We start from the raw sequence: 12,514 nt of genomic DNA, 5'->3' as shown, positions 1-12,514 counted from the left end.
ATACTTCAGTAACCTTTCTGAAAGTCATTGCTTCTACTGGTCTATAATTAGCCACACAGGAAAAACAAAATCCTCGTTCAAGTATAGGAGAAAACAAATAGATCAAATAACAAACACCCAAGTTATTTAGCAGCTTTTCCCCAAATATGCTGGCCACTGTAGTAGTTGGTTACACAGCTCTGAGTGAATAAGTGTATGTCAACTTCAGTAGTCAGTGCTGAAATCTTTTATTATATGTCGTGTTTCTTTGAGATGACACTTACATAATTTGACTTGTTTTCTATCCAGATAGTATCTGCAGTGCAGTATTGCCATCAAAAGCATATTGTTCATAGAGATCTCAAGGTGAGTAAGAAAAAGTGTGTGCAGTGTATGTGTGTCAGCTTCTGCACCTGTGTGTGTGGCCTTTATTGTGCCAATAAAATGTAGTGTATACTAAGCTTTCTGATTTATTAATTTATTTGTTTGCACGTGTTTAGCAAGTTTTGAGAACTATTTACAGTTTAGAACCATTTCAAATGAAGAGGATTTATAAGGCTTTTAAATACAGAAATTTAATGGCTGCTGAAAGATAACCTGTCACCCTGTGGTCACATTCAGATCTGATCCAGGTCAGTGTTAGCTCAGAAATTTATTTTTTTTTTAAAAAAAGTAGTTTGATAGAAATATGACGAGTTTTAGTCTCAAACAGAATGAATTACCAGTAGTGATGATGAAACCGAAGCAGGGCTTCTTTGTAGCTTGGCACAAAATGTCATATGTCTTCTTTAAACTGTGCCTTTTTACTTGTTACAAGCTTTGTAACTTAAAAAAAAAAAAAGAAAAAAACCAGAAACCAACACCAAAAAAAAAGAACACTTGAAAAAAGTATAAAGGTTATGTTTATTACCAAACTGTTGCAGGAATACCACATGCCATAAAGCACAGATAGTGAGACTATATTTTGGTTTCATCTGAGTAGACCAAAATGTAAGATGCATTTCTGTGGAGAAAACAAATAAATGGTAATAAGTTTTCAGGCAGCATAACAGCTCCTATAGTTTGAAGCCATTTTACAGAGATTTTTAAAATAGGGGATATGCAAATGATAGACTGAAGCATACCTAAACACCTTGCAAGGAAGGGAATGTTAATAGATATTTCAACTTCTTGCCTTTTAAGAATAAGAACATACAATAGCATTCTGAATCAAGTATTTTATTCATCTTACAAAGCATTCTTTCTCTTCCAGGCTGAAAATCTATTGCTAGATGCAGATATGAACATTAAAATAGCTGACTTTGGTTTTAGCAATGAGTTTACAGTCGGAAATAAACTGGACACCTTTTGTGGCAGCCCACCATATGCTGCTCCAGAGCTCTTTCAAGGGAAGAAATACGATGGACCTGAAGTAGATGTTTGGAGTTTAGGTGTTATTCTTTATACTCTTGTGAGTGGATCTCTTCCCTTCGATGGACAGAACTTAAAGGTGCTTTTTTTGTAGAATATGCTGGGCATGATTATCTAATAGTTTAAGTGATTTGCTGCTTACAACTTACTGTCTGTTCTTCTGTTACTAAGGAACTTAGAGAAAGAGTGCTAAGGGGGAAATACAGGATTCCTTTCTACATGTCCACAGACTGTGAAAACCTCCTCAAACGTTTCCTGGTGCTAAACCCAACAAAAAGAGGCACTCTAGAGGTAATGGCACAAATAAGGTACATCAGAAAGCTAGACATCCTATTTTGCAAACTGTATTTTTGAGCTGTAGCTTATTGCCTTACTGTTCTGAATAGTGTATTTGGAGTGGGTGCAGGAGGTGTGATGGTTGACTAAGGCACATGACTCCCTTTAAAGGTGTTGTTTACTGGGGTTATAAGACACCTGACACCACAGTTACTTAAAAAATGAACGTGTCGCTACACTTCCTATGTTATATATTTCCTGATGATTACCTTGTGGATTCCTGCATTAATGGGTGATCCACCAGGACGTTTTCCTCGTTTTTCCACATTTTCAAATGTGAACTGGAGATATTGGCTGCTGTGGTTGCCTTTTCCCTGCCTTTTGTACCATCATGGAGGAGAAAACGAATATCGTTTTGGCCTTCCATGGACCTATTAGACTTGTCAAAGTTGTCACACTGCTCCTGGTCTGTGCTACAGGCTTTTGGCTTTCAGCTGTGGGCTAAAATACATCTAACTGGGAAGCAGCTTGGCTTGATGTGTGTCGTTGATTCTCCTCACTGGAGCCAAGCAAAACTGAGTAGGTGCTGGGAATGTTCTGGAAAAGAAAAACTAGAAAAGACCTTAGTGTTTGGTAGATGGGGGAGTTATTCTTCCCACAGCTTATTTTCTTGGCTGGTAAGTGTATTGTGCTAACAAAACCTTTTCTTTCATAGCAAATCATGAAGGACAGGTGGATCAATGCAGGGCATGAGGAGGATGAACTTAAACCTTTTGTTGAACCAGAACTAGACATCTCGGACCAGAAAAGAATAGGTAACCAAGTACTTTCCAGAGTCTGATATTGTTTGCCTCATGCAGGAGGGGTTTTTTTCTCCTCCATCACTCTATTTGTTTGCCACTTGGAAAAAGTAACTAGTCTTTTAATACTGTTATTTCATCGGGTTTATTTTCTCAAACTGAATAATTTTGTTTTAATTCTTTAAATGTTCCATGCTTTCTCTTGAACACTCAGCCAGCCTGAACGTCAGAGTTTCTGTTACTTAGAGAATGTGTATTTGTTTTTAGATATTATGGTAGGAATGGGATATTCTCAAGAAGAAATTCAAGAATCCCTTAGTAAAATGAAGTATGATGAAATAACAGCTACATACTTACTGCTAGGAAGGAAGTCATCAGAGGTAAGTACGGGTCTAAAAATTGCAAAGAAACAAATCGAAGGTGTCCTTAGCAAAGTTAGAAGCAAAAATTAAGTCGGTAACTATAGGCATTGCATTCCTGCATAAAAGTCCATTACACTTTAAGTCACATTATTCTAATCATCAGCTGTCCAAATGATGCCGTGTTTGTTCTTGCCCTGATCTTGAGTCAGTAAAGTCTTGCCTTTAGGCTCCCCAAAACTGTCCTGTTTGCTCAGCAGTTACTCCTCTGAAGGATTTTGTTGCAGTTACTGTCCTGTCTAGTCTAGGAGCTTAAGTGTGAACATGCCAGCTCTAACTGTTTTAAGAGAGCCAAGGAGCAGGATGATCAACCTGAAAAAGTTCTTACACTGTAGTTTACCTTTCCATATGATGCTGAGAGGGCCTGGCAACCAAGTTGCTCTTGGTTCCTCTGTTGGAGGAGTTGGTGTGTATCCTCTTTTTGTGTTAAAATCTTGGAGAACTCTGAGGAAAGAGTACTGAAAATGCAGATGGATTTTCTTTATCTGGTATCCTTTGAGGAGCTGCATATTCCACTGACTTTTACCTAAGACAGTTGCATAACAACCTAAGAGAAGGTGGAACCTCTAAGTAACTATCCGTGCCCCCTGAGTTTTCCTTGTAGCAGGGCCATCCTCCCTGTTCCTGCTCCCATAATGTGATAATGTTTTTATTTGTTTCGTTTGAACTCCTTGTTTCAATATTCTCATTTTTATTGTAGTTGGATGCAAGTGATTCAAGCTCCAGCAGCAATCTTTCACTTGCCAAAGTTAGGCCAAGTAGTGATCTTAATAATAGCACTGGACAATCTCCTCATCACAAAGTTCAGAGAAGCATATCTTCTACCCAGAAGCAGCGGCGGTACAGTGATCACGGTGAGCATTTCTCATTTTCAGTGTAGCAGAATACAGTGACTTCCAGCTCTGCTGGGTTTCTGGATTTGTCTCCATCCCCCAAGTGTAAGGAGGATGACTACAGTGTAGTTCACAGCGTGGTGGTTAAATGTTTCACTAAATAACTAATTTTTTTTTAACTGGTTTTGTTATATAGCCTTCAGAAGCAGCTTCTAGAGGAATGCTGAATACACCAACTTAATTCCCTTATTCTGCCTTGTGTTGTCCCTTACATTCCTGACCGTGCTGGGAAAGTCTTGTTACACAAATTGAAGAGAATGTTGCAACCCCCTTTCTCATGAAAAGCACAGCACTCCTCCCCCATGCTCTTGTATGTCTGTTCAGCTTTTGTTTTCTTTTGACACTAGTAGGTCAGCTTGTGTCTAAAACTTGAAGAAATGTCAGTTTGCCAATATTTCTTGTTTCCTGTTTCCTGAGGGTAGTGTCACTTGATTGTCCTGCAGGAATTAAATTTGTTAAGAACAATGACTCAGACAAACTTACAGTTCTTCTGCTTAATGAGAGTGTAATATAGTAGAATAGGGTTTTCTAAATATCTTAAACATCTTCCTGCTCAGATACTTAACTCATAAAAGGAGTCTCAGTTTAGGTCTGTTTTGAAATACCTTGAGTGCATTCAGAGGTTGCTTTCCTTGGGAAGTCTTCTGGGATGACAGTTTCTGTGGGTTTTGATGCTTTTAAAGCAAGTTTTAGTTATATATTACATATATTTAAATATGTATTTATATGTATTTTTTATGTCTGTGTATATACATACACTTTTTGATTAACTCTTATTAAAACCCTAACTACAAAGTTGATGTAACTTGATGTATCCTCTTCAGAGGTGTAATTGAGGTGTCAGAAAACACAATCCTGAGAACCCCACAGGCTTTTCCCCGTGTCCAGGAATCTATTAAAGCAAGAGGGAGCTTGGGACTATTGAAGGGGCTGCCTCATTCCATTCTCAGGTGTGCTGGAGCAGTTTTCTGTTCCTGGCACAGCCAAGGAGGCTGGTGGGGAACTGCTGCCACTTCTGGGACATTCCGAGAGCACAGTTCAACAGCCATTAGTGGTGGTCCAGGGTGATGTCACCAGGTACCTGTCTCAGGAGCCCTGTTTTATCAGAAATTGGCTCGAACAGCATGTACCAGCTTTGTGCTAATGAAGGATAGTCTGGTTTGAATGAGTCAGTTACTTGTTAAGTGTCTTTAAGATGACTCTAAAGGGTTTTTCCTAGAAAGCCAAACCATGAAATTCGTAATTCTGTCATGAAATTCATAATTCTTTCATGGAAATCAAGTAGTATCTTCATCTGGAAAGGTTTTTATTTTTCACTATTTTACTGTCTCCTGAAATACATTTATTTCAGTAATTTAAATAATTACCTTCTTGCAACTCTGATTCCCAGTGTTAACTATGTTGATTCTCATGTGTGAATACGTTTCCACTGCGGTGAAAAATACTGGAGTTCTGAGGAGAAAAATCCTTTTCTTGTTTCTTTTGTTTGTTTTTTAAGCTGGACCATCCATCCCCTCAGTAGTGGCATATCCCAAAAGAAGCCAGACTAGTACTACAGACAGTGACCTCAAAGAGGAAGGAATTCAGTCAAGAAAATCCAGCAGTAGTGCAGTTGCAGGAAGAGGAATTGCACCAGCTAGTCCAATGCTTGGAAATGCCAGCAATCCCAATAAAGCTGATATTCCTGAACGTAAGAAAAGTTCGGCTGTTCCTAGTGTAAGTAGAAACATTTATTTATCAAAACCATGCATTTTTTGAGGGGTAGAAAACCTGTGATTTATCAGTGGTGCAGATTTTACTTTCCATTCACCAAGAGTAAACATAGGTATCTCATACTGTTGCATTTTTTCCCCCCTGCAGTTGGTCAGCTACTCAAGCTACCTCACAGTAGTCTTGAAGTAGTCAATAGTCATAATTAGCACTAGTAGCTCTTAGTGACAGACATCATTTGGGTATTGAAAAGAAAAGTAGTTACATTGCTCCTGATATCACCAGCTACTCTTCTGTGGCCTCTCTACAGAAGAGTGAAATCTTCTGTACAGAGAAGATTTTCTTACCCTGTTTTATAGTTTCAGGTGTTTAAGGAGCCACCTAATCTTTGTATCCAAGGAAGTCATAGTTATGTATATTAAGATTATCAAAGAAATGTAGTTCTAAAAACTGTTCAGAGGTGCATTTCAGCCTGTATTCAAAAGCAGTGTGCTTGGGTTTTGTCCTTGTGGGCTTCCCCTGCCTGCCTCTAAACCACAAGAAGAAAGACACACTAAGGTGCAAAACTAATGAATGTACATGGTCGAGCAGTAGGCAGAGTGCCAAAAGAAAGAAGATCCTTTGTTCAGCTTGGCTTTAGATTGTGTACTTTCTGGTCCCTCCATCTGAGGCAAGGTTGGAAATCTGTTTTCACATAATAAAACTTGAGTCTTGTAACATTTAATTTCTAAAAATTTAGGATTTTTACTGAAAAACTTCCTTCTTTTCAGAAGAAAAGCTTCCCAGTCCTTTATTCAGGTTTTGGTGATTTTTTTTTTTTTTAAACTTATCCCACAAAGCTCTCATGTTTGGTCATAATACTCAGCACCAATACTTAGAACAGATGAGAGCAGAACCTCCTGAGCTCACAGCTTTTTGACAGTCTGAAGCAAAAGAAATAAAATAAGACTTGTTTCACTTTATTGGCTCTGTATTTTCAGTTGGCTCAGTGGCTAACAGTGACTTGGCTTGAGACTTTCAGCCCAAGAGATTCTTTGGAAAAACACATTTGCTGTAGCATCTGTTATTCATAAATGTGAAAAAGAACTTGGGATTTTGGGGGACCCTTTTCTGATTGTTGTGGTCCCCTGCACTTTTCCTTCATTCTTGATCAGTCCAGAAACCATTCAGATTTGGTTTTTTCTTACATGATAGTTCTTAGCTACTGAATCTCAAAATTGTGGGATAATCAAATCACTTCTGTCCTACCACTTCGTGTTATGTGGTGCCTTTTTCAGAAGCTTTGTGTCCTGGTTATGACTTATTTTACATTCAGTATCTTTTCATCTGCTATTCTATGATGCTCCCAAATCCTGAAGATTTATTCCAGTAGTCTTATTCCAAATTTCTTAACTACTCTACCTGAAATAATTTTTGAGCTCATAACCATAGGATACTTCTCTGACTTGGTGTGCAACTGATCCAACTGATCTTTTACAAGCAGTGATACAAGATCGTGAACATGGAATGAGACTTATGATGTCACTTAATAATTAGTGTTTAAAATTGTCTCTCTTTATAGCTCTTCATGTCAGACAGTGCAAACTCTTTTTTTTTTTCCCTGCTGAAGATGAGTCTTTGGCTTTCTGCTGTGAGGGGTGAAGGGAGGCACTGACTTTTTACACAGTTCCTGCAACTGATTAGGAAGTTTTACTTCTTACAGCACTGGTATGCATCTAGAAGGAAAAAAAGGTTATTGGAGTTACCATATTGTCCTGAAGTTGAAAAAAGTTTGAGGTGAAGAGAGTTTGTATTCTTACTGAGCACTGAAGTCCTAAAATCTGCAATATGGTGAAAAAACACTGAAAAGACACAAAAATACTTCATAAAAACAATTATTACTTCAAGAGAACAGCAGAAGCAGCAGAACCAGTCCTCACTGGAGACCCTTAGTCAGTTTTGTGCTGCTCTTGTTAAATAACAAAGCTTGTAAGTATGCACTTAAGGTTAAGAACTGTGCTTGTAGAACAGATAGTTAAGTCTGGGGTTGAAGTAAGGGGCTCCAAGCTGTACTTCTAAAGTTGACAGAGCATTTAAACTCTCGTAAACTAAGTAGTTCTGCAAGCTGAACAAGTGCACACCAAAAATCTTCAAGCTTGTTGGGCAAATACGAAACTAGAAACAAAAACCTGCTACAAAGGTTGCATAATTAGCAGCAAGTAGTAACTCCTTGTTTAAATAACTCCTTGTTTATTACTCACAGCTTTGGATTTTTCCTCAGTGTTGTAATATGAACCCTTAGTACAGGTTTCAGAAAACTGGAAGAGGAGAATAGGTGGTACATTTGGAAAATGATTTAGGACCAAATACGATACTGATGCTCTTAAGTAAATGGAGTGGTTCACTGTTGTAAGTCAGAAGCTGGGTTTTTTTGAAAGTTTTTCATCAGTCCTCGCCTTGGTGTCTCTTAATGGGAAAACAGCCTGCCTAAGCAGTGCACACAAGACTCTCTCTAGGAAAAGAGGAGGACTCTGTACCACCAACTCATCCTTTGTGCTGTGATTGGGCCTTGTGCATATGTTCACAAGTCTCAACATGTGCTTTTGCAGTGTCAGAACCTCCTGCAAAGAAGGCAGACAGTGCCACGAGGATGAACTTAGGCAGCTAACCCTGACCCTAGGGGTTGTCATTCCATCAGGGAGCAGGGTGCTGTTGATACCAGTTTCCTGTGCTGTGCAGCTGTGCCATTTAGTCATGTCCAGAGATTAGCAGTCTGAAGATTGGCTGAACAAAAAAAGTCGCAGCTGAAGAGCTTCCTTGATGAATCGTGAAAGGTCATATGCTAAAAACTGTAAAGGCCCCGATACCAAGACTGTTCTTGCTAAAACTGAAATTTGAAACTTAGAAAGGCTTCAATCTCCCAACCTCTGAAATCTGAGCCAAACAGGAAAAAAATGTATACTGATCCTTCCATCTTCACCTTTTAGAATGAGCATAAGTTCGTCCTTACAGTCCTCCAATTTCAGATATGAAAACCAAACCTTGTCCACTCACAGACCTGAAAAAGCATAGTCTTTAAGGTTTGGTCCAGCACAGAGATTACTGTCTTGTCTTTCCAGATGTGCAACATCACAGTGCATTGCAATGTTATGTGGTGTCAAGGGAAACAAATACTTAATGTTCAAAGGGAGCTAGTGGAAAGAAGGAAGCCACCCTTTATTGTCTGTATCTCCCACCAGAAAACCACTGTTGGATATTCCAGGTGCTCAATTCTCTGATATGTTAAGGAACACAAAACAAAATGATCTGCAAATCCTAATATGCAATACTTCACTGTACTATTGGTTTGCAAGCCCTCCACTAAGTGTCTTGCACAGCATGACCTCCCAAGAGCATATAAACAAAACTTCACCTTAGGTGCACAGCTTTCATTGCTACCAAGTTTAGTAAAGAGAGGGGAGTTTGCAAAGTGACAAATGTCAGAGGGAAGCAGAAGAATCGGTGGTTTTTAAAAAATTAACAAACATATATGAAGACAAGGGAATAGACAAGGAATAATGTACAAGGAAAGGGCCAGGAGGACTTATGATGCTTGGCACATGCCTTTCCCTAAGGAACATCCAGTGAAGAATACTTGAGAACCCTTCAGATAGGTACATCCATCTTATGATTTAATTAATAGCTCTGCTAATCTAAGTACTGTTGATATTCTTTGTACTTTTTAACACCAGGAGGCTGCACACTTCACTGTTTCATTTTAATTTGTACATTTACGTAAAAAGATGTATAACAAACAGGTCAGCAGTCTCTTAGACAAGATGGCTTCATTGTTAAATCTGCAGCTCAGAGATTCTGTTGCTTGAGACTCCTTGGATAGCGAATATTTTGCCTTAAGGCACTGGAGGAACTTATGCTGGTTATTGAGAATACTCCACTTTAACAGTTTTGTTTCAGGTTCGGAAACAAAAAAGGTTTGGCTACTCCCCTTTTGTGCTTGAACTGGTTTTTCCTTTCTTTTTTTTTTTTCAATCCTTCTTCCCATGACTCTCCTGTGACCATTTATGCGAAACCTTTTCTTAATGCTATTTTTAAAATCCGCTGAATTTCCCTTGTCTGTCAATAGCATAATTCTTCAATGAACTCCAAAAGGTTAGTTGAGCATGAAGTCCCCTGCCTGACTCTTGGTGGCCATCCTTACTCAACATGTGCTTATCCAGGTGCTGACCAGCCATTCCCTTAAGCTGGCCTCCTCCAAGACTTTCCCCAGCAGTGATGTTTAAAGTTAATAGCCTATTTTGCTTCCTGCTTTGCCCCGTGATCCTTTTCTTTAAGGAAAACTTTTAAAGGTTTTTTTCCACTTTCCAACCATATGCAGTTTCCTCTGTTTTGTTCTTGGGGTGGGGAGAAAAAATACAAGGCTTGCCAGCTTTTACTTCCTCTACAACCCGGGGGTGCATGTTTGTCTGGACCACCATGCTTTTCCTACAGTAATTGCATCTAACTCTTTATAATTCTGTTATCTGTGAATTGCCTGTAGCTTCTCAGTCGTTCCTGGAAAATTGACCGCCAACTTGGGCATATCTCCACCCTCTTTCTCTGTAAAGACAGAGGCAAAGTAATTCTATTTCTTTTCTCCCCTCTTAAGTAAGGTCTGTAGTTTAAGTTCCCCTGGTTCTCTTGTCCTCAGTGTATTATGCTTGTATTTAAATGTATATTTTTAAAAATGTCTTACTGAAATTCTCTGCAACTTGTCTCTTATTCTTCCCTGTTTTTAAAACTTGTCTAGTGTTTTATAGTATCTTAATAATTAAAAGTCCGTGTTTACCTTCCCACTGAATTTTACCACATTTGTTTGTTAAGTCTTTGCTTTTCCTATCTTGTTTAAGGGTTATGATTTTAACTTAATGGAAAATTCTGCAAGCTACAAGCGGTAAAGTATTTCAAAAATAGGCTATAAAGATACAGGCTATCCAGATGTAGATGAATGCTGTATATGTTGAGAATTTGTAATTCAAAACATTGGTACTTAAAAACCTTAAGCAGTATTAATTTTGAACCATCAATATGAAATACAAGAACAACTTGTTTTGAGTTATTTTTTCTGATTGCATTATTCCTTAAAAATAGTAGATGGTGTTTGTATATTAATTTATTTAGTCATTGTCAGTTTTATAACTGTATAGAACTAGCATTAAGTAAAAACAGCCTTTGATTATATGTAGACTTAACCCCAGAATTTTGTAGGGAATAACAAGCCTGTGTTTTTTAATTGTAGAATAATACTGCCCCTGGAGCAATGACACGGCGCAACACATATGTTTGTAGTGAAAGAACCACTGCTGATAGGCATTCAGTGATACAAAATGGCAAGGAGAACAGGTATATGAAATGTCTTCCTCTGGTGTATGTCCCTTGTCTTCACATTTCCAAAAAAATTGTAATGCTAATTTAGAAATCAGTAACATTCTAATGTAATTCTTAATGAAAGGTGAGTACAGATCTTTGGTTATGGAGCACCTGTAAGTATGTTGGGGTTTGGGGTTTTTTTCTATACTTGATTTGTATACTCTTTATAATTAGAATGTAAGAGGAAATTTCTATTTTCTGGTTAAATACATGAAATATTTGTAACAGCCTTCATCTTAAAGCTGTTGTGAACTCTGGTGGCAAACAACATAGGCTTCCAGAATAAGCTTGTTTAGTGTCAGACCACAAAGTCCTTCTCTCTTGAGCCGTTCTTTTTTTACATTTCACTCTAAACTGTGTTTCATTAGGATTATTGTGAATACCATTTTTGCTATAAAGTCTCAGAGGGAAGGTACATTTTTTCTGAGCAAAGATGAAACAGTGATAGGCAATTTCTCTTGGACCGATAGCATTCCTTACTCATACTCTGATAGTCTAATTGCTTCCCAGTATTTACAGAACTCATCTTGAGGAGGGAAGCAACTATCTCTGTATTCTGAGTGAAAACATTAGAGAAATAATGAGTTTCTTCATGTTTTCCTGAATGAAAGCCTGATTAGAGCACGCAATGGAATTGGAGTGAACCACTTCATGTGTTGGCACCACAGTCACATCTAGTGCCATCCTGTGAAGACTGAGAAGAGCTGTCAGAAATAATATAATAGTGAATGTAGATATTAGGTATAGGGTGACAGTTGGAAAGAATACCACCAAATTTCCTGGCTGGCAGAGGTATTTTAAGTTCTAGCCCTTCTTCTCAGGATTTTGCTGTCGTCAAGTGCTGGTAACAGTTAAGTAGTTGACCATTGCCAGGAGAGTGTCTGGATAGCTGATACTTAATAAAAATGCTTAAGCTTGGAGGAATGTGTACCCCTCTCCTACTCTTCCCAATTTTCTCCACCCCTTCCTAATTTTATGATATTTTGCAAAGAGTGGAAGGAAAATACCTATTTTCTAGCTTGTGTTGAAGTTGAAATTTTTCCCCCTCCTTTTGGCAGTTTATAAGGTAGAGTGGTGAAGTTGTGATGTTGAGTGGAAAGTCTGTCTGTCCCGTTTGATTCCTGGAGCCTAGGGATAAAGAACATGATTTTGACCCTGTCTCTTCCTCCTAGCTTTCTGCAAACGGAAAGTGATTAAGAAAAAAGTCAAGTATAAGTTTGAAGACTGCCAAAAGTCTAGTTGGTCAGCTGGGCCTGCAGTCAACTGTCTTGTGAAGTGCAGCACAGCTATTTGGTACTGTCTCTTAGTGTGTCTGTCCCAACCTTCATTGGTTACTCCTTGTTAATGTTACCAAGTTTGCTTAGATTAAAGTTCACTATCCTTTCTTTGGTTTGATATGATAATAGCTTGTTTTCTTTCCAAATGCTCTTTGAAAAATGAATCTTCCTGTCCAAAAGAGTTTTGATCATTTTTTATTACCTGATTTCTTGGTTTAATATAATTTTTGTTCATCCTTAAACTAATATCTTTGCAATATCTTGTCCACAATTTCTTTATTACATTTTTTAAAGTTACTAGGTACTGTTTACTAGGAATGCTTGAGATTCAGATGTTCCCCTAATTAAGGAGTAACTTCATACTC

General features: G+C 38.2%; 1 protein-coding gene across 14 annotated transcripts in view; it reads left to right on the top strand.

Moving 5' to 3' along the window:
* Window positions 1-12,514, top strand: part of MARK3 (microtubule affinity regulating kinase 3) — a 62,352-nt gene that overhangs the window by 34,297 nt on the left and 15,541 nt on the right. For all 14 annotated transcript variants that reach the window (XM_017807492.1, XM_017807495.1, XM_017807493.1 and 11 more), the window contains 8 exons: window positions 289-345; window positions 1,232-1,468; window positions 1,561-1,680; window positions 2,381-2,480; window positions 2,733-2,845; window positions 3,585-3,738; window positions 5,276-5,493; window positions 10,742-10,845. In XM_017807492.1, coding sequence (XP_017662981.1) covers window positions 289-345; window positions 1,232-1,468; window positions 1,561-1,680; window positions 2,381-2,480; window positions 2,733-2,845; window positions 3,585-3,738; window positions 5,276-5,493; window positions 10,742-10,845 — 1,103 coding nt within the window. The remainder of the gene's footprint in view (window positions 1-288; window positions 346-1,231; window positions 1,469-1,560; window positions 1,681-2,380; window positions 2,481-2,732; window positions 2,846-3,584; window positions 3,739-5,275; window positions 5,494-10,741; window positions 10,846-12,514) is intronic.

This window comes from Lepidothrix coronata, unplaced genomic scaffold (assembly GCF_001604755.1).
Source record: "Lepidothrix coronata isolate B3197 unplaced genomic scaffold, Lepidothrix_coronata-1.0 Scaffold19, whole genome shotgun sequence".
Lineage (NCBI taxonomy): Eukaryota > Metazoa > Chordata > Aves > Passeriformes > Pipridae > Lepidothrix > Lepidothrix coronata.
The sequence above is the reverse complement of the archived record's forward strand: the minus strand, read 5'-3'. Positions and strand labels throughout refer to the sequence as shown.